Source organism: Crocuta crocuta, unplaced genomic scaffold (genome assembly GCF_008692635.1).
Source record: "Crocuta crocuta isolate KB4526 unplaced genomic scaffold, BGI_CrCroc_1.0 scaffold791, whole genome shotgun sequence".
NCBI classification, from domain to species: domain Eukaryota; kingdom Metazoa; phylum Chordata; class Mammalia; order Carnivora; family Hyaenidae; genus Crocuta; species Crocuta crocuta.
The window spans coordinates 720714-743451 of NW_027532408.1; the positions used below are offsets into that span (position 1 = coordinate 720714).

Consider the following 22738-nt stretch of genomic DNA (forward strand, 5'->3'; position numbering starts at 1 on the left):
GCCTAACCCGAGTTCTGTCAATTCTGATTCCAGATTACCTCGTGAATACATTGTTTCTCGTGATCTCCATTACCCAACCTGAGTAAGGACATATCTCACTCTTAAACTTCATGACAGGGTTGTTTCCCTCTTTCAGTTCTGTCCGACACCGATTCACTTTCCTTGCACAACAAGCGTGATCTATTTTATAGAAGATACATTCTTTGCTCCGCGCCCATCTGGTCATCTTCACTGTCCCAGGGTCCAACTCCTCCTCTGTGCCCAGTGCACACCCCCCCCCCCCCCCCCCCGCCCCTGCTCTCCATGTGGCTCCCCATTGCCAGTCCTTCAGCCTCATTGTGTACCCCCTACCCCCCAGCCTTTTCCTCTGCTGTTCCCCACCAACCTCCTGCACAGACCACTGCCCTTCCCAGGCTGTAAGCTCTGGGCAGCAGACTGTACTCTCAGGTTCCCTGTTCCCTGTGCTTGGCACAGGGGAGGCACTCTGGGAGAATTTGTTGAAAGAAAGAAAACAAGGGGGAGGAAGAAGTCTTAGAAGTTGTAATTTGATCAGTGAAACTGAGGTGTTACTGGGGCTCCCGTTATGCTCAAGGTCACATGGGTTTTATTTCAGTCCATTTTTTATGGCTTAAAATTTCAAGCACCTTTAGAGGCTGAGCCTTCTGTGTGTTGAGGGTGTTTTTGGTCAGTACAGCTATTATCTAAAGGTGAGGCAGATTTGCTTCATGTTGGTGGTTCAGCTCTGTCAACCGTTTGCAGCCATGGTCTCTTCTCACTAATTTAGGGCATGCCTAGATTTCCGGTGCATGGTTTCCCCTCTTGACAATGTAGGACGTAAGCCAGGGGACTTGGCTGTCCCCAGATGGTACCTCTCAACATCCTGGCTGCAGAGTAAGTGATCTCTCTGGGTGTACACTCTGTCTTGTCTTCTGGGTCACTCCCGCTTGTTCTCATTTCACTATTTTTGTCCCTGGTAATGGTCTGGAGGGAAATTCACCAGAGTTCAACATTTTAAATATTAACTGGATTTTACAAAGGAGAGAAGAGGGAGGGTGGTCATCACTGGCATGCGGAAGAAACCCAGTGCAGGCAAAGAAAAGGTGGTGGCTGATTTAAGGCAGGACTTCAGGCCTGGAAAGAATCCTGGCATTTGTTACAGGGTAGTAGAAGGCATCAGTGAGTGTCCCTAAATGTTCAGAAAAAAACAGGAGTTTAGGTGGGAAGTAATGGTCCCCCGTAAGGAGGGGGAAGCATAGCATAGGGTGGAACCCTGAGGTGAAAGGTAAGACGGGTTTCAGTCTGGCTAAGCCCCTAATCTCCCTAGATCTTGGTCTCTTCATCCCCAAAATGAAACAATCAAACTAATAAGATTTTTAAGCTCAAAAAAAAAATTTTTTTTTTAAGTTTATTTATTTGTTTTGAGAGAGAGCAAGCAAGCAAGTGGAGGGGAGGGTGGGCTCAGAGAAAAAGAGAGAATCCCAAACAGGCTCCACACTGACAGTGTGGAACCCAATGCAGGGCTCAAACCCATGAACAGCGAGATCAAGACCTGATCTGAACCCTGATGCTTAACCAACTGAGCCACCCAGACACCCCTGATCTCAAAAATTTCTGTGAAGAAACATCATCTACTGCATCTCTGTGTTACCCACCTCTAGTAAATGTTTGATGATCTGCAATAAGTATTAGCATCGCATTAGTGATTTCAACTTTCTATTTGACGTGTTCTTTCTAATTATCCCCTAAGAGCAGCTGTGGAGGCAATGAGCTGGGGGCTCACAGAGGTTGTAGCAGTTGATGTTGTACTTTCACCTTCTTTGTCAAGGAGTGAACAGTTAGACTGCTTTAGCTTCTGAAGAGCAGACCACTGCTTGTGAAGTGGATGGTCTGAAATCTTGTCTCACATGGGGGTGCTTACCCCATGTGGATTCAGTGATCAGTCCGTGGTGGGTAGTCGAGTGTTCATTGCCATGGTACCCCATGCAGTGATGCTTAGAAGTTTTGTATACTAGAGTCCAACAGTCTCAACCTGGGACTCCATGCTTGTGACTCCAGATCATTTGGCCATTTTATTACCATTTACAGGACAAACGATTTTTTTTTTTTTTTTAGTCATTCTGGGAAGTGGTCTGGCCACCACAACCTTTCATGGAAAAGAGAAACTCATTTCACTGCCAGATAGTTTCTGACTGTGTGAAACCTCTCGTGGGTCAGACACCCTTTTTTTTTCCTGCACTGTTTAAAAAAATTTTTTTTATGTTTATTTTTGAAAGAGACAGAGGGTAAACAGGGGAGGAGCAGACAGAGGGAGACACAGAATATGAAGCAGACTTCAGGCTCCAAGCTGTCAGCACAGAACCCGATGCTGGACTCGAACTCACTAACTGCAGGATTGTGACCTGAGGTGATGTTGGATTCTTAACTGACTGAGCCACCCAGGCGTCCCATCCACAGTTTAAAGGTATAAATAAAATGTAGCCAGCAAGGGAAGAAAGATTGCAGTTGTGAGCACAGATAAGTTTGAAGCCTTGGCAAAGCCATGTCCCGCTGCTGAAGTGGAGCAAACATTGATGCAGTCAAAAGCTGTGCTTGGGGTTAACTGTCCCAGTGAATTCTCCCACATTTATTCCCTGATGAACATGCATCGTAGATCATCCTTAAATTCCTTACTCCTCAGAAACTGGTGAAAACAATTTTAACTACAAATAAACACATCAGCCATATAGATACAGAAACGCCACACATGCAGAGACCTCCCTTTGGTGAGAACACTGTAGGCACAGATGAAATCACACTCAGATAGTCTTCATCTGTGAGGTTCATGTGAACCCTGATGCCACCAGACCTCAAGGCAAAAATAGATGCTCTTCAAAGACTTTGTAGCTTCCAAGAGTTATTCATGTGGAAACCAAATGAAGACGTTGATTTTCATGAAAGAGCTCCCATGACTGCAACGGACGACTCTAAGTGATCCCAGCCAAACATGGGAAAGTATGAATGTTTTCATCTGTGACTGAAGGAATGTGATTGTAATTAGGGTATATAACTTTAGGAGCCCAGGCCAGCATTAAGCACTCAGCTTCATGCACCACAGTTTGCCTCTTGAATAGCAAACTCATGTTTCGAATGATAACAAACAGCTTTATTAATGCTCTCTCTGATTGCTTCTGAACCTCACTCTTAACTTGCCCCAGGCTAAGGCTGTGAAGGTTTGCTTGGGGAAAGCTTCCATCTGTGTTTCTCCTTTAAGAGGTAATTGTGAATGGGACCAGCCAATGGGACTAGGGTGATTGTGCTCCAAGAGCCTCTTGTTCTGTGGCATGTGGGACTTGCGACTGACGCCAGACATTCAAAATGTAAAGCTGAATAGGGCCATAGAAATGGGATGCGGAAACATGGGATTTGATGGATTGTGTTTCTCCCTGAGTGTTTTATAGAGTGGTGTTGTCATAGGAAGTGGCTCTCCAACAGGGTTATTATAAGAACAAGCTTACAACTTGAACCTTGCCCTGAGAACATTTGAAAATGGTGTATCTCTGATGACACATTTCTGGTGGATTTACTCAAGTGTGTTTTTCTTCCAGTGAATTTACCTCTTCCTCAGCTGCTGCTGAGCTGGCAACACTGAAGAGTATTTACGGAGAAATAGAGGACAAGTAGAGGGGGATGAGAGTAATTTGTACAACTGATTTTCACAGAAGCTGACTGACAGAGCTAGGGAAGAGATGATGGCACATGAAAAGTTAAACAGCTATGGAATCCTCTCTTCCAGGAGCCGCAGCAATGAGAGGGAGAGAGAAACCAGGACTTCCTAACCATGAACCAGGTGGACCCAGTTAAACTAACTGGAGAGGTGGCTGGGATGTCAGTAAAGGTTTAACTAAAGCCAGAGAGGATTTCCAAGGGGTCGAGTCAAAGAAGAAAAATCTCCTCTTCCAGACTTCACAAGGCGCACTGGATGCTGTGATTGGTCCAGCTGGAAAATGAGGTCGGGGAGAGGGTGGGCAACCAGAAAAAGCACTCCCAATCGCGAGGCCCAGAAGAGAGACCAATGGCCCAATGGCACCCAACGGGCATGGTTTGGTTCTTTTGTGTACATAGGCAACTGAGTCATTCCAACCATGTGAGATGTGTCAGCCATGACACCTACTATCCCCACTCTCCCTTGCACTCTCAGATTCAGTTATGAATCTGAATTATCAGAGCATGGATGGTAGGGTGAAGGCAAAGAGGAAGATGATCACCAACAAAATAAGGAGTGTAATTTTCAACAGAGAAACTATTTCCCGTTTTCACTGGGATCAGTGGTATCCAAAGGAAGTTGTTCAACTGTACTAGTCCATAGTATAAATATTTCCTGTACATTCTTGTGTTGGAAATGGGAAAGGCATCCATACGCTTCCATGGAAGCCAAGTGCCTACGTTTCTCCTTTGGACACCACTGTCCAACTTTCGCTTAGGTCATGATCTCGCGGTTCGTGGGTTCGAGCCCTGCGTCCGGCTCTGTGCTGACTGCCAGCTCAGAGCCTGGAGCCTATTTAGAGTCTGTATCTCCCTCTCCCTCTGACCCTCCCCTGCTCACACTGTCTCTCTCTTTCTCTCTTAAAAATAAATAAAAAATACAATTCTTAAAAAAAAAACGAAAAGGAAAGGCATGTTCCTACTGCGCAGGGATGATCATTTACTCTTGTACTTTGTTGGTCCTTCAGATATTAAAAGCCACCTGTTGTAATCCTCCACAAACCTTGTTCAGAATGAACATCCCTGGTTTTCTTCACACATTCTTTGGCAAGCTTGTTTGAGCCCCTCATCATCCAGGTCTCTGCCCCTCACCCTGTTTTGTGATTTTTCCCTTTTCACACATGGCACTACTCAGAGCTGAATTGATCCGTGCATTGTAGAGCTGCTAGCTATGCTCTGTGAAGACCGCATCCTTAAGTTCACTCTGACTTTCCTTATCCCCCAGTCATAATGACTGTCTAACAGACTCAAACTCATTACATTTTGTGGCCATTTCAACCATTTTTCACTTGCTTACTTTTACTTAGATTAGTTCCTATTCTTCATTGTCCATCAAAAGATCATGAAAGATTGTGTTGGTTTCTGAAGTCCAAATTGACACTCTGCCTGCAGTATTTCTTTTACTTGGACTGAAAAGGGGATGGGGGGCGGGTTGGGAGTGACATGATTTATTCTCTGTCAGCATCTGGGCAGATAAGCGTCCGACTTTCGCTTAGGTCATGATCTGGTCCCAAGCCAGGGACCAGGGCTTTCCTTTATTAGCCCTCACATGCCTTTTCTTTATTGGCCTGCTCTAGAATCTTACTCCAGATTGATACCAAGCGCCTCCTCCTCAGCTGATGAATCCATCATCTCATTGAAACTAGGATCTGACTATGTTTGTTTGCCTGTCTTTAATCTTCAAGCACATGTCTTCTCTTCAGTTCCTCCCAGATCCCTAACAGAACTGTGTCAGCTTCATTTCTGAGGACTTGAGGTCCCCAAGATGTAAATCTGTTGAAGCCAGAGGACTTGATCTCATTTATTATGGCAGAGACCTCTTCTGAAATGCTTTCCTCTATCTCAGACTTTAGTTTTTTTGTGGTTTTCTGTCTGTTTGTTTGTTTGTTTGTCTTACTCAAAGCTATTTTCCGCTTCTCAGTCTAACGGATAAAATAACAATAACATAGTATGTCTTTTTGTTTTGTTATCTGTCAGCATCCCATCTTTGCTCTCAGGCAGCCAGTTAGTCTCTTCCTCAGTCACTTCCATTTGTCAAATAAAACTAAAGCAGGCCAGTTCTGTTGTCTTCACCATGTTACATAAGTGTAAATCTATTTTGGGCTTTAGTTTTGTGAACACTTTTGATAGGCTGGTGGTACTGTTCACCCTTGGCCTTCCCATCAGAAGTAATGGGATCTTAACTCCATACCGAAGTGCTGAGTGTTTGCAAAAGGACAAAAACACAAAGTCCAAAATATGTTTCTTCACCTGTAAATGTCAGAGAGATTTCCTGTCTCTGAAATGAGAGCCATTAGGGAAGTTGGACAGGGGTGACACCATTCTGCAGAGGCTGAGTTAAAACTCAATCTGGTTTTTGTAGAAGGTCTAGGGAGGAAGAAGAAGCTGTGTGGCCATGACCTCAAAACTCTTAATTCTCAGGTCCTATTCTGGACTTACCAATCCCAAAAAAGATGAATAAAGAAATCTTTGCACAGGGGAGCACATTTTATAAGTAACAAATCTTGGCCTTCGATCGCACTGCATTTCCTTCCTGAGCCATGCTAGAACATGTCGAAGTCTTCTTTGGTTAAGCTGGAGTCAGGTGCAGGGCTTAGGACCAGAACAGCCTACCTCTTTCTTCCTAACCCTGGTGATGAGGGAAAGTCATTCCAGAGAGGCAGCAAATAAAGAAATAAAATGAGAACCAGAACAAGAAAGCCCTCAAACTTCGAGTCAGAACCAGTTGAAGTCAGAGCAGCTGGAACATACCCCAACTTCTCTCACTTGGCAAGCTATTTAGAGAAGAGCCAGAATGGAGAAAGGCAAAGAGTGGGGAGGAAGAAAGAGCTTACCTTTCTTCAAGGCAGCCTCTATCCTAGTCTCTACCCCATTTACTCCTACAGGACTGTGAATGAAGTGCATCTCAGAAAAGAAAATGGAGTCCGTGAGAGAGAGAGAGAGAGAGATGCATGGTGTGGCTTTTTCCCCAGAGAGAGCAGCTCCTTACTTTTACCTGACAAGGCTTCTGTGAGTAAGATGTGAAGCTACCAGTAGTGAAGCCTCCTGTGTCCCTAGGCTGCAGCTCAGTCAAGTGCATCTGTCCCTGAATCTAACCCGCACCTATAGAGAAGTGAGGAGAGGTTAAGAGCTTCCTCCCCTAGACACTTTTGGGATTATTGTACAGATATCTATTCTTAGAAAACAACAATCCATATTAGTATACAAAAGGCTCAGAAAAGTCCCTGTGGCAAAAAAAAAAAAAAAAAAAAAGGTTTTCCTTGCCCTCATGGATCTTCATTCAATAGGTACCAGGCCTCTGAGTTTGGCTCAGCGGTCCCCTCTTACCAGAGCATCGAGTAAAGCCAGGGAGAACAGATTCCCCTNTTGGAGCTTTTTTTTTTTTTTTTTTTTTTTTTGTGGTGGTTTTCTATTGTCACTCAGAAGAATATTCTGTGGAGAACACTGTAGAGGGCAACTTCAGTTCATTGACTTACTCTGTGAAGAGTTCACCAGGAAAATGAAGGAATAGACCCAGCTTTCTATGTTCTCAGTTCATATTTATACCCACCTTTTCTGTATACATTTCCTGGAACACTTGTTTCAGTTCCCTGGTTTTGACTACCATGTAACTATTCCCAAGTCTGTTTTTCTAGCGCTGACCTCATTCTTGAGCAGCACACCCACATTTCCAGCTGTGTGTCACCCCCCACCCCCAGCCTCCTACCTGGGCATCAGGCACATGGCCCAAATTCAACATGCAGAATCAAAATGTAGTATTGTCTTCACCAGATTGACTTCTCTCCTTTCTCCCTGCCATTAATAACATTATCACCCTCCAGTGACCAAGTTGGGAATATCAGTGGATGCCCAGACCTTTCATTTCCTTTACCTGGGAGAATATATTTAAAAATTATGTGCATATAATAAACACAGATCAAATAAAAATTACAATGTATTTTATCTCTAAGACTTCTTTGTATTCCCATGGACATAGTCCAGACTCTTGTTCTTCACTTGGACAATTGCAGTAGCCTCTGGTAAATTATAGGTTAAGAATTTTTGTAAGAAGAGGGAATTTGGCAGAGGAACCTTTTATATATCTTAGTCAAGATAAAATTGTCAATGACACATATGCTTAGAAAAATATTTAGCATATTATGACATTAATACTAATGAAGAGGGTGGAGTTTTAAAGCTAGAGATCAAGAGAAACAGGAATGCACCAATACTACATGGTCAATCTCTCTTCTATGGAATTTTGGAGTTATGAGCACATGACTGGAAATGACAATGGGAAATCATACCATTTTATCATTAAAGCCTAAGTGAGGCCACTGAGTACAGTTTATTTTTTCATTTATATAGTTCCTTAGGGTCACAATTGTGGACAGTTATTGTACAAAATAACAAACTGTTTTAGTTTGACTTTGGGGTATGTGAGTTTCCTTTAATGATTCAATCAGCATCATTATTAAACTCATCTAATCTGAAGAAAGTCGTACTGTCCCATTTTTCACATGGGAAAAATCAAGTCTCAGAGTGGCTGATTTTCCTAGCATTGCTAGTTCATAGCTTGAACTAGGCTTTGGACTCCCAGTCCTGATTGCTTTCCACTACACTTCTGCTGGCACCCAAAACCCACCTGATGGTTCTGTTCAGTGAATGAGAACTGGGCTTCCCAAGGCTTTGTTGTGTGAGGAACCGACATGGGGTAACTATGAGCAGGTAGAATCAGAGAGGCCTTACAGGGAAGGCATCTAGCCTCTGTCCTATCCATGGGCCACAAGTAAGCCCACCTGCCCTGTGAGGTGAAATCATGCAGCTTATTTTGAACAGGGGCCATGGCCACGAGGATGCCCTGTTCACTTGCACTGTGTAGGTTGCAAGACCCTCTTACACAGTCTAGAGTGAATTGTTCGTGGATCTGACATTGCCCTCACGGAGCAGATGTAGTTGTTGATTTCTAGCACCATAAAGAAGAAGAGTGAAGGAAGCCTCCAGACTCTTGGCAGACAAATGTAGACGAAGCCCCCTCATGCCCTTTTGATTCCATGGATGGTAACCCATAAGCTTCGATCAGTCCATAATGTGAAGATCTGAAAACTCTTTTCCCATTGCAACCATAGAATCTTACTGATTTGATCTAAATAGAATTTCCTCTTGTTTGCTTTAGTCTGAACATGAAGAACTGGTCACCCATCATTCTTTAAATAAAACCATTTCGAATTGTGTGAAGGAGTGTATGATCAGATCATTCCTCATTCTTTCCTTCAGACTACAATGCCACAGTTGCTTTAATTTCCTTCCACCCCCTGAACTGTTTTTATTTCTCTTCCTGGGATTCTGTTCCGTGGCTCCACTGCATTGCCTTTTTAAAGTGAAGAGGTTGGAATTGGACACGACCCTAACCTGGTGTAGTAAAGAGATGGCTTCCCAGACTCCCCGTGTCCTACCTGCCTTAGCACACAAACAGTGAGCTATTGTAGTCATCATTTATTTTTTAAAAAGAAGGGGAAGGGATCCATCTTACTCCAAAAATGACTACAGTAGAGAAAAAAATACATGCATTTGGTGGCCTCTCCCAGTCTGGCTACTTGTTACAGGGAGAAAAATGTGCTCGCACTGGAGCTCGAGAAGTGTTCACATTTGTGCTGGGGGCCTGTGCATTGCTGTGGATTATAGGTATTGACCCTGCACTTGAGAAGAACAGAATATATGTTCTATTTTGTATATAAATACATGTCCTCTAAGGTAAATGGAAAATGAACCATTAAGTGCTGAGTGTGTGCACTGAAATCCAAGCATACAGCCAAACCTTTCTAGCAGAGTACTTTAAAACTGTGTAAAATGAGAAATGACTGTGGGATTTTCAGAAATAAATTTAGTTTTAACTCTGCGGTACTTGAAGAGAAGGTTTAGAAACCCACCATTGGCAACAATGTAAAATGCCGCAGCCACCTTGGGGAACCAAGTGGCAGTTCCTCAAAAAATTAAATCTGGAGTTACCATGTGACTCAGCAGTTCCACTCCCAGGAAGATAGCCAAGAGAATTAAACACATAATCACACAAAAACTTGTAAATGAGTGTTCATAGCAGTGTTGGTCACAGTAATCAAGGAGGAGAAACAGCTCAAATATCCCATTAACTGATGAATGGATAAACAGTGTATCTATTCAGTGGAATATTCATTTAGCCATAAGAAGAAGTAAAGTACTGATGCATGCTACAACAAGGATAAACCTTGAAAACATTGTATTAAGTGAAAGAAACCAGGAGCAAAAGGCTGTATATTACATGATCTCATTTATATGATATCATAGGCAATTGATGTCATAATAAGCAAATCCACAGAAAGAAAGTAGTTTAGTGATTGCCAGGGCCTGAGAATATGTGGGGGAGTGGGGTGTGACTCCTAATGGGTAGCGGTAGGGTGAGGTTTTTTTTCTGATGTGATGAAAATGTTCCAGAAGCAGGTAGTAGTGATGGTTGAACGACCTTGTGGATGTACTAAAAACCACTGAATGGCACATTTTAAAAGGATGATTTTTATGGAATGTGGATCATAGGTTGTGTTTGTCTTTTTTTAAGGAGAACAAAGAACTCCACTGTTAATTTATAGATGGACCCCCTTGTCATTTCTTTTTTAGAAATGATAAGCACCTCAAAGAGTTTTAATGACTATGAGGCTTTTACTTTGTCTGGAAAATGTGGTACCGGTATATTGGGTTTCATGAAGGTTGCTGGTAAAGCAAGATGTTTGTAGAAAGTGGCAGGATTATGACATTGAGAAGTTATTCTGAGTGGTACAAACACAGACCGGGCTGGTTGTGAGAAAAACAAGGAACATCTGATTCAGCGACTGCTCTACGAATGGTCCCTTATTTTTTTGCTGCTACTTAAAGATCAGAATTTTTTTTTTCTCCCAGCCGTTTTTTGGTGAATATTTTTGCTGAAAAATTTAACTGCGTACTTGAGGCTCTGTTAAATGAATCATTGTGTTTGCAAACTTTTTTCTTTAGTATCCATTCTGAAAATGGAATGACTAGAAACACACCCAAACTAATTCCAGGCTCGTGGGATTACTTTTTCCCTTCAGCTATTTTCTGACACCTCTAATTAGCATCGACAGCCTGGCTGTCCTCTGATGGCGGTAACCCCAGCTTATTCCGTCAGCTGCCCTGCTTTCTTTTCCATCGACACATTTCTAATACTTTTGAAGGAGACAGACACTTCTGCTGCATCTGAACAGAACTCCCAAGGTCTGATGCTTCTTGACAAAATGGATGCCTCCTCCCTGTACTTGGGAATTGATATACACTGTCAGAAAGGGTTTTCCAAATGGTTACTCTTTGTCACCTTGTATCAGATTTTCTCCTCCATTCTGGAAATGTGCAGTTTAATGTTGCGTTTCGAATCACTTTCAACTGAAAAAGTGTGTAATGGAATCAGGGCATCCTATGAATACTCTTAACGGTGTCGAAGATGCCTTTTGTTTGCAGCCCTGAACTCCATGGGGAAGGGTGACAACAATGAAATGACATTGGGGGGCTTGCTCGATAACGGGCTCCCTGTCCTTTATGATTTAAGAGCTGCACTGAGGGTGACTTTTCCCACCCTGGCACTTCTGTTGTTGGTTTATATTTATTCGAATCTAAATTGTGGCAATGGCCCCCTCCCGAGAAGAGAAGCAGTAACTGGAGCAGTTGGCCCCTCTCTCTCCCCCACCTACCTCAGGCTTATTTTCAGAATCGTTTAAATTTAGACTTGAAAGGTGCCTGAGAAATGAACTGGGCTGCTCCCTTCTTTTTCGAGGCAAGGACACGGAGGCCCAGAGCAAAAGACAAGCTCGAGGCGAGGCTGTCACCCACAGATGCTCATCCCCAGACCGGTTCTGCTTCTGCCTCTGATAGTGCCTGTGTCCGTGCCCCTCTCCCATGCCACGGGCTTTCTGAGCTGGAAGTGGGTTCAGCAATTAGTCATTGCTCCTCAGTATTTGTCATTTAGTGCTTTGGCTTTCACATTATCCCCTCCTGGGTCAACTGTCAGAACTTAACAACCACCTACAAAGGGTAGATGGTGCAGGACCTTCCTCCTGTGTATTTGTGTGTCATACATGTACACGTGTTTAATGGGTTCCATGCTGCACAGCTGGCCGACCTCTTAACAAGAAAAGACTGGAATGAAGCTCTGTGCCATCAGCGCTCTTTCAGATGTGAGCTTCCATTCGTTTTCTTTGCTGGCCCACGATTCCCATGCCTCAGAGAGAAGAAATCAAGGGGTGGTGAAATGAAGTGATTCGTTTCAATTCTGACTTCAGGAGTAAGCTTGATCCCTAACTTTTGTTTTGCTTGGAAGACTTTTCACATCTCTTATTCCAAGGAAACCAGGCTGCTGGGCACCACTGCCTGCTTTTTTAAGTGCAGCAGCCTGGCAATTTTGTGTTTCTTTCCCATTTCTGCTCTGGAGGGTGTACCAGTGTTAAACTTAGAGATGTGTGTGTGTACCTGTGGGCGTGCTTACATGTGGGTGTGTGCGTATATACCTACATACACAGAAAGTCTATATTGATACATAAAAGTGTGTATCCATTTTTTTTTTCTTACTCTTTGTGCCACTTGGATAAGGCCTTCTGCTGAGGGTGAAAATTCTATACCATGTCTAATAGGGGACCTATTTGCAAAATCATTTAACTGTTAATTTGGGGATTTTCTTTTAGGGCCACAGGTTTTACCTTGAAGGGAGAGGGTGCAGTAGGGCTGAGAGGTAATCTGCTCTGGCTTGTGCCTGGCCGAGCACAGGCTTTTAGGTCTCCCGAGGGTCACAGAAAGGGAGTCCTACAAAAGTTTTCCTGCATTTGCCCTGTGATTCTCCAAACGTCATCATCTTCTTAAAACACTGTATATAATAAAGGCATTTTGGGGCTTACCCAGTTCTTATAACACAGTGTAGCCACTGGCTTCTCAGTTCGTGGCTCCTGACATGGCTACAGGATGTTTCTGCGGTCATGCCTGAGCTCTGATGACCTCTGACATGTGATTGGGCCACCGGGTCCAATCTAGGGTGTGGGGCACACAGGGTTCACGAACACTGGCAGTGGAACAAAAATGAATCTGTATTTAGTAGGACTTCAGGACTTCTGTGAATATGTAGCCAAATCTGGGCAAATAGATTTCTCTTTAAACTTTACCAAAGGAACATACATTTCCTCCAGCAACCAAATAACAGAGAATTGAAGAAAAATTAACGCTCCTACTTGCATGCCTTTCTCGCTATTCAATGAAACGTACTTTTACCCTGTCAAGCAGCCAGGTGTCAAGGTGGTCCAGTTAGGGCAATGAGCCAGACTGAAGGTAGCAGTCAACCTTCATTCACTTACTGTGGTCCCACAGCCAAGAGGCGAAGGAAAAGACAAGTGCCAGCTCCTCAGTGTTCCATTTTCCTCACCGAAGGGCAGTTGGGCAAGCGAGGGTCAGTTGACATGAGGCACGGACAGGAGGGAATGTTCTCACTGCTGAGGAGCTGTGGACGAAAGGCCTCTGCCTTTTAAGCCTGGGATTGGTGGTGTGGGGGATGGAGAAGGGAAAGGATTCTGAGTGGAAAAGTACCGAGTCAGAATGGAGAAAGGAGAAAAGTACAAAAGTGCCGGAGCCAGGACTCCTCCCATGGGGCTGCTTGGGCTGCCGCCAATGTAGATTTGCTCTTGTAAATGCGGCGGGGGTGGGAGGTGGGGGGGGTGGAGCCCTTACCTGCTGCTCCCACAGACACTGTAGTGCCCTGGGTGTGCACAGGTCTGGTGCTGGAGCACAGCTCTCCTGCAGGGGAGCTTGGGGGCCCCTGCCTGCTACCACCTTCATCATCGCCTGCACTGGAGCCTATAGGAGCACACCGGGTTTGGGCCGGGGATCAGAATCCTCATATATGTGGTGTCTGTGTATAGGTTTTGATTTTACAAAAATGGGATTATTCCACCTAGTACTCTGCAACTTGCTTTTCTCACCTAACAATACATCATGGATACCTCCAGGTCACAAAACATACTTTTTTTTTTTTTTTAATGACTGTGCAATATCTTACTGATTATAAATGAATCCATTATTTCCCCTTTTGATAGACTATTTCCAGTCTTTGCCACAAATAATGTCAAGTGTGAATTTTTGTCCATGTATCCTATGGACAGAATCTTCTGTTTTTGTAGAACATAGTCTCCAAAGTAGGATGATCGAGCCTTTGACTACGTCATTATAATAGATTTAGAAGGTATAGCAGTTTACGTTCCCATTAATTATGAGAATGGCTTTTTCTTCTTGGCGCTGTGAGAACTACTACACATTCCTCATTTTCTTTTCCAACAAACATTTGCCAATCTGATGAGCAAAAGTTATATGCGACCTTTAATTTGCGTTTCCCTGGACTAGTGAGATTGAGCATCTTTTCACGTGTTTATTGAACATTTGCATTTTCCCTTCTGTCAACTGCTTAATCATATCTTTTACCCCCTTTGCATATTTGTCAAATGCCCCTGGAGAGTGTCAATCCTGCCTGAAGGTGGGATTTCATGGGAGTGGGTGTGATCCCTGTAAGAAAAGTTGTAAAATTCAGTGGATATTTGAAATGAGCATCTCATGTGACCCCTTATTTTTCTCTTGATCAATTAACAATTTGACTAACTTGGGGGAGAAAAGGTAGGTCTTTTTGACTCCAGACTGACATTAGAAGACAGAAGTAGCAAGGTTTTCAAGAAATTGCTCACTGAACTCAAAATTCTCATCAGTTAGCAATAAATCACTTTTATTTTCTCATGTGGCAAGTGTTTGCGGAGGGTGAGAGGATATTTAAAAAGCTGTTAATGTCTCCACTTACCTCCTCTTCTCCCATGCTTGCAGGTGTCTCCAAAGAACACATTAGACCTCACCAATCACCATGTTACAAGTAATGCTCTATCTATGATACTGGACAAGAAATTAAAGCATGTAAATTTAAGTTTCAATCTCTTTGAATGAAAGGCTAACTTTAACTTTGGGGAATATGCTTAGAACCCCCTCTCCCCTGACCCTATGGTAAGGGGATACCAGGTAGGAAGTGGTTGCCAGTTGGTTAAATTACCCCAGCCCCTAGGAGCTTCCTCACTTAATCTCTGACCAATCTCTGAATAAGTAAATGGAATGCCATTTAAAATCTGACCATAGTCTTATCTACAGGTCCAGATCTGAGGGCCCAGTAGAAAGGCCAGGGCAAATGCCTAATTCTCTGTGATTCTTACTATTGCCACAACTTTCTCCTGTTTGTTGTAAATAATTTTCCTTAGGAAAAACAGATCATAATATACTGAAGTAGAAGATACAAAGTATACAAGGATCCTATGATGACAGAATGTAGCTTTAAAGCATTTCTCTAGTTTATTGGTTGTTTAATGCAAGATTTGTCAGCCTTCACACGCACTCTGTTCCCTTTGAAACCCATTCCCTCTTAGTACCCTACTCCAGATTGGAGGCCAGCACTCTGACACATTGATCCCAAAATCAGAGGGATGAAAGACAGAAAGATCAAAAGGAAGCCAGGAAGCATAGGAAGAGGCATCATAGTTTAGGGACTGGAAAGTCTGACTGCCAAACATGCTGTCATCTTTAATCCATGGGTGTCTCATAAAGGAAGAACTTGGTAGTTCAAACAGAAATGAAGAATGCTCTGTACATAGATGGATTTGGATATAAAAATCTATTTAAGAAAGTAATTAGCTAGGGTTCACCCAGCAGTGAACATTGGAATTGAATGCTGATCCTCACTGTGTGTGAATTTGAAATTTTAAAAATAGAATAAACATAGGGGTGGCTGCTGCCTTTGCTGTGTTCTCTCTCCCTGCTCACTAGGGCCAGGGGTCCTGCCTAGTTTTACTTAGTCTTTCAAGTCACTCTTTTTTAGTGGTGACCCAGCCAGAATGACATCATTTTACGTCCATTGTCTCTTTGTAAAAACCAGTGAGAAGGCATATGGATTCTTGAGGGTCAAGACTGTACTGTATACAATTACACAATTATAGATAATGTTGTTACTAAGAAAAGTTTTGAGGCCTTTGCTCTGGATACATCTTTCATCCACCCAAGTGTAACTCACTCTTATTTATTTATTTATTTATTTATTTATTTATTTATTTATTTATTTATATTGAGAGAGAGAGCATGCACAAGTGAGCACGAGTAGGGGAGGGCCAGAGAGGGGGAGAGAGAGAGAGTCCCAAGCAGAACCCCCACTGTCCACACAGAGCCTGATATGGGGCTCAGCCTCACAAACCATGAGATGATGCCCTGAGCTGAAATCAAGAGTCAGACGCTTAACTGACTGAGCCACCAGGTGCTCCCTTTTACTCACTACCTTTTACTTCCCTCCCCGATACCCAGTTTTTCTAGTCTCAGCCTGGAAGCTGGAATTCAGGGACCACGTAGGAAAAGGGAAGAGCAAGAGTTAAGACTAGCTTTAAGAAAATTTTGAAATAGAAGGTTGCCTTTGGAATTTATTACCTAATGACTTTCTCTCTCATCCAGATTAGGCCCTAACCTAGACCTTCCTTTCAAGCTCTCCAAGTCTCTCCATCCTCTATCAAAACCCTTACTCCCTTATTCTGGAAGTTTGATTTGTAAATGATGGATAGCACCTTTCTCGGGAGGGGGGATTGCATTTTACAAGTGACTCTAGATTTATAAGATGGAACTTTTAATTTGTCCTATTTTTGGTGTCATAATAAAAAACGTGATACAAATATTACATCTTCTTCCCAGTCAACTCCCCTAAAATTTTCCATCTTCTCATAGTTTCCACTGGTTTTTATTTTAGACCCAGTAATTCTCTAAAGCCCCCATTATTTTTGTTGTCATCCTCTCCCTTACCTGCCCTCCCAGTCTCTATGACAGCAACAACTGGGAACAGCTGGTGAGGGGTTGAGGGAGAGCTGCAGCCATTTATAGGGATAGCTTCAGTGTTAGAGACTACCTTTTTTTTTCTAGTTTTTTTTTTATGTTTATTTTTGAGAGAGAGTGCAAACAGTGAAGGGCCAGAGAGAGGAGGGGACAGAGCATTGGTAGTGGGCTCTGTGCTGACAGCAGAGAGCCCAATGTGGGGCCTGAACTCATGAACCATGAGATCATGACCTGAGCCAAAGTCAGATGCTTAACCACCTGAGCCTCCCAGGCACCCCTGGAGACTACCTTTATGGTAGGAGGGAGGGGTGCCTGGGTCTTCTTGGCACAAAGGATGCAGCTGACCCTAGAGTCATTGATGCAGCTTCCCAGAGTTGAGCTCATCGAAGGCACTTTCCATGCTTGTGGCTCTTCACAGAGAAGTGTGTTCGGTCTCCAAGTCTCTGGCTTCCTGGTACTTGGAGCTGTTGGGTTCATATAGAATGTAATTCCCAAGCCACTTCAACCAACTGATAGTTAGAAAGTGGCTGTCAGGAACTACTTTGGAACAAGAAGGTCTAGGAACAGGAAGCTCCATCTGGAAGAGGCCTAGGAAAGGTTGTTCTGTGGTTATCTCTGCTATAGCCCCTCCTGTAGATCACTCCTTTGGGGATCTCTGTTCCCTCAAACTCTTGTGTCAGCAGTAGATCTTGGGCCAATTTTTGGAAGTGTGTGAATTTCCTAAGCTTCAAGATGAGATGAGAGTGTTTTTTCCTGGACCCAGGATACTACCTAGAAACTCAGGAGTCTAAGTCAGGCGGTCTCAGATTTTAATACACCTATGAATCACAATGAAGATTCTGATACAGTAAGTCTGGGGTGGAACCTGGAAGTCCGCATTTCTAATAAGCTCCCAGGTGAGGCCAGCGCTACTGGCCCACAGACACTGAGTGAAACAAGGATCTGGAGCTGTACTGTGTACTACATGAAACACTTGCCACTTTGTGACTACCTAAACTAAAAGATAAATTAATTAAAATTACGGAAAATTAAACATTCAGTTTCTCAGCTGCACTAACCATGATTTAGATGCTCATGGCCCCGATGTGGCTAGTGGCTGCCATGTTGGACTGCACAGATTAAAATATTTCCATTAACACAGAAAGTTCTGTTGGAGAGCACTAGTCTAGAGTAAGCCTCAATTTACATCATTCATTTCATCCACTCATTTCCTGAGCGCATCTATTATGTGCCAAGTAGGAAGGTTGGTGCTGTGCATTAAGGCACGGTTCCAGCTAGCAGAAGAAGTAAACATAACCGTATATTTCCTTTGGTGAGGGACCCAGAGTTGGTAACAATGAACATTGCCACGCAGGTTGTTCGAAAAAGTGCCCCTTGAGTATTTCATGGGTCTTCTAAACCAAGCTGTGGAATTAGCATAAAATTAAGGTACTTACAAGATTGCCTACTAACAGTGCATATTTTTTAACTGTTTTAGGGCCATAATCATCAGAAATGGAGAAATCATCCCCATGTCTTCAGAATTTACCCCCGAGACTGAGCGCCAGCGACTTCAGTACCTGGTAAGAGTCATGTTGGTTTGGCGGGGTGCTGTGGCATCAGGGATGGTGTCGGCGCTATTTTAGAGGAACATGATGCTATTGACATGGGAGCAGGCCCACAGCAGTCAAACGACATATGGTATTAACTCCCCCGCACACACCTTCTGGATCACACATCCTGGTAACGTGTGTGACGACACACTCCACCTCCGTAAATTTATTATTGTGGCTGTTTCTCTCCCATCTGTAACCAATTGAAGACATGATGTGCTCTGTTTCTTTTAATAGTTTGGTATGTACAGTATGAAATGGGGTGTTGAATAACACAGATACCTTTCTTCCTTGGCCTGCTACTCACTTTAACTCAAAATAGAGACTCAGTGCTGAGGAGGATGGCGGCCCCGGCTCCTGCCAAGCCCCCACCACTTCACGCACAGATAGGAAGTCTCAAGGGCCCTTTGGAAAAGCATGCAGGGGTCTGAAAATCTGTTTCTATCCTGAAAATGAGTTTCCAGTTTAAATCACCCTCTTTGGAATGAAATTATGAGTGGGCTAGAGGAGGGCATTAGGGTTTTTCAGATTTTGAGCATTTTTGCCTCACCTAGAGATTTGAGTTGTCTCAGAATCAGAGAACAGACTTAATTCTCTGTCCTCAAGTTCCAGGGCCAAGGTATTTGGCTTAGAATCTCAATTGAGCGGCAGTGGAAATCACGCTGGCTTACTTTGGATATTTTGGGGGGCTGAGCGTGAATAGTACTTCTATAGATGAAATATTGTCTTGCTAACTGGCTTTCTTTCTAGACAAAAAAAAAGACACTAGACAACATAGCTAGTGATCCTCTGCTCTTAGAAAAAAACTTAATCAGGCTACTCAAAAAGGACTTTGCTCATGGCTCTAAATTTCGGTGTGTGTGAACAGTCAGGATTTGATTATTGGTTGATTTAGAAAGTGGCTGAGCACTTTCCCCTCAATTCCCTTGTCTGTTTGGTTTGTTTTACTCAACAGCTAAGCTGTGTTGCTCTGGTACAGAATAACAGCAGGAATCCAAGCCCAATGTAAAAATATTTCTTCACTCTTTCACCAACTGTTATTCTCTAACCTTTCTGTTGTCTTTTTCAAGTGGATAAACTTGTCACCACGCCTAGGAATCCCAGCCTTGAGAGCTGTCATTTTCTTTGGCAGTCTAGGCAGGGGGAAGGGATCCTACAGCACATCCTGGCTGGCTTGGTGACTTTGTGCAAGTCTCTGAACCTTTCCAGACCTCGGTTTGTCACTTTACAGTAGGGAGCCAAGCAGGCGGGTCACCAAGGACCCTCAGGCTGCGAGGGTCATCCTTCTGGGTAGAGTTCATAGCAGCTGGCCGCCTCAACACCTATCTGGCTTTCTCCAGTCCATCTGCCACCAAGCCACCCAAGTAATCTGATCATGGAGTATATCACTTCACTGCCTAAAATCCTTTGGCTCCTCATAGTGTACAGGATGCAGGCCACATGTGACAGAGCCAAAATCATGGTCCCTGTCCACCTCTCATGCATCATTTCTCTATTGCCTCTACCAATGCCACCGTGCATTTTAGGCTGCTAGCAGAGACCTACTTTCCATATTTGAGACACACCTTGATCTCCCCAACCTCCATGCCTTTGGAAATATGCTCTGCCTGGATGGTCCTTCCCCTGTCCTCTGTCAGGAAAATTGCTTCCGATCCTTTGAGGTTCCAACATAAATGTCATTTCCTCTACAAAGTGTCCCCTAACTCTCCCGGGAGGGGGTCAGTCCCCAGTGCTTGCACAGCCCTGTAGGAGCCTCTAACATGGCTCTCAGCATATGGTATTGTATTGCTGGTTGTGATCTCTCTTTCCCCTTCCAGACTGAGTCCTGCAGGGCAGGCTTCTCAGTCGCTTCATGTTGCCAGTTCCTAGCACAGAGGAGATACTGAAGCAGCATTTGTTGGCTCAATAAAAGAAAGAACAAAAATTTGTATTGATGTCTGGATCATTACCACACAGTACTTGCCCCTCCACCTTCCCTTGAAGCCTTTTACAGCCCTTTGCCTTATACCCTACCTTCATCACCTCCTTACCATTTCCTGTTTTCCCACTAAAGGCAATGAGAAATAGCAGGTTAACTTTTTAAAATTTTGAAATAGTTTCACATTTTCATGTTGCAAGAATGGCATAGAGAGCTCAAAACATTAGCTTTTAAGGAGAGATGGGAATACTGACATTTACCAGATTCCTAAATACTGGTGGTCTATTTTCCGATGTTTGGAATGAGACGTGTGTTGTTTCTGATCTCAGCTGTATCGTGAAACTGTGTCTGTGACTCCTAGAGTCCCTACTTCATCACCAGTAACAGGCTTAGGAAGTCTCAGAAGGCAGGTGGAAGGATTATATGAAAACTATATGCAGAATTCTTTAGTGGCACATGGTACTCATTTGGTTATTGTTTGATGAATCAGTCTTGCTTCTTCAAATCCTACTGGCCTGTGAACACAGGGATTTATTTTCTTATTTTTAATTTAAGAATCACTGCTAATGTTCCAAAGATTAACATGTATTTTTGTGTTACTCTTGAACAATCAGTGTGGACACTCTTAGCCAATAGAGCTGAGCCAAACAGCTGAATTTCCAAAAGGTGGAAACACTGTCTCCATTCTTTTTAATCCTTACTCCTAAATCACATGCATTTCTCTGGTTTATAACTGTTCTCTCTAGACAACAGGAGTGTAAATGACCAGAACATAAAATATCCTAGTTGTCCAACTTCCTATACTGCCAGGAGTCTAAAAATGTATGCTTTGAAATGAATAAATCCAGTAATAATAGTCACATGATCTGTGATGCAGATCTTTGTGGTAAAGTTTTTGAGAGAATTAAGGGATTGAAAGTATAAAATAACCTTGTGGTGAAGCCTTTGTGGTAAAGTATTTGAGAGAAATAGGAGGTGTGTAGCATAAAAGCTTAAAAATAGTATCAGTTATGAGAGGAAAAGAGTGTGTGATGGCTTCTTTCAGCCCAGCCTAGGCATGAGCTGTGTGATCCCAAGCCCCTCACGTGATGTCTCTGAATCTCTCCTAAGTGAAATGGGTAGGATACCTCCCTTGAGATCTTCACTGCAGGTTCTAAAATCAGAATGAAAGTGATCCTACAGTAATATAAAATACAGTGTATACCTTATAATTTTATGTGCATTTAATCCTACCAGTTCTTTTTTTTTTTTTTTTTTTGGAACATCAGTTCCCTAGAACTAATTAAGAAACACTTCTGTGCAGTGGGGTTGGGGTACCTTTTACATGATCTAAACGAGTTAGAACACCACTGGAAAGTTGACAATATATTCCTTACTCTGAGGTCAAATTAAAATTTCTTTTTATGATGTGTGAAGAAACATTTATGACTGAATCATAAAAACTTCTAAGTTCCTAGAGACTTGTTTGGAGCACGATTCTGCAGTCCCAAGGCTATTTGACTTGTAGAAACGGTTCGTGATATTCTTAGAGGCAGGGAAGATTCAGAGCCTGTTGGACATGAACTGTTTTAATTCACCTCGAAGGGGAAGGTTCTTGGGATGCACAGTCTGCACGTTTGGGGCTGATACGATGATGACTGTGGCAGGCATATTAATTTTGTTTGGTCTTGTATCCTGACCTCAGAGGGCCCTTCACGCGGCTTTCGGGTCATGTGAACTTTGTTGTGTAGATTCTTGGGCAGGGTGATTAATCAAGCAGGCTTGAGGGTTTGACATGTTCACACGGAATGTGGCAGGTGCGCGATGAAGGGGTCAGGGGCCATCCACTTCTGTCCCGGCAGCCAGCAAATCTTGCTGGTCCTAGAGTCACCAATAAGCCTTGCGCTTCTGTCGCTGTGCTTTTTCTTTTTTCTTTTTAGTGTTTCCAGGGTGATTGAAACAAAACAGTTAAGGAGGTACACCAAGCTAAACAGAAGGTTTGGATGGAATGGAAGCTCAGGCGGGAGGGAAAGCAGTCTGGTTGTGGACATGTCTCAGCAGAATTGACCTCCCTGATGCCGTGGCCTCCAGAAAACCACCCCACCTCTGCTTCAGGTGACAGCCAGAAAGGAATCGCCCCCAGGGGGAGCTCCATAGCCCCGAGGTGTGAGAGCTATGGCTTCCCCTCGATTCTGCCTACACATAGTTATAAACTCCGATTTGATTACATTAAGATGTGCTGGTATCATTAGACCTTCGAATAATGTCCTTGTGTCCTTGTGGATAATCCAAGTCTGCATGTGTTTTTCATCAAGGGCAATGTACAGAAGAGATGAAAGTAGGTTTCAAATACACATCTGATACATACAAGTGCAACATTATCTGAGGCAATTTCTTGTGGTGTCCTTGGAGCTAACCCCAACCTTCTGTGCCAAGTCTGATTCTGTTTGTCTGCCTTTTCCCTGATGTTGGGTTTGGAAGGGTTTCAAGGTGGACCATGTCATGCCTCGTGGCTTTTTGGGCTTTCTCATGCTCAAGCTTTATCTCCCAAGAAGTATATTCGTTAACCCTGAACCTGCTTTTTAAGACTGGATACTTTAATTTGGGGACGGGG

The 22738-nt window shown here is 43.4% G+C and overlaps 1 protein-coding gene across 1 annotated transcript in view; it reads left to right on the plus strand.

Annotated features, from left to right (window-relative positions):
* PPM1H (protein phosphatase, Mg2+/Mn2+ dependent 1H) overlaps positions 1–22738 on the plus strand; it is a 259966-nt gene that overhangs the window by 155327 nt on the left and 81901 nt on the right. The window contains exon 7 of the mRNA XM_077778812.1: positions 18113–18197. Coding sequence (XP_077634938.1) covers positions 18113–18197 — 85 coding nt within the window. The remainder of the gene's footprint in view (positions 1–18112; positions 18198–22738) is intronic.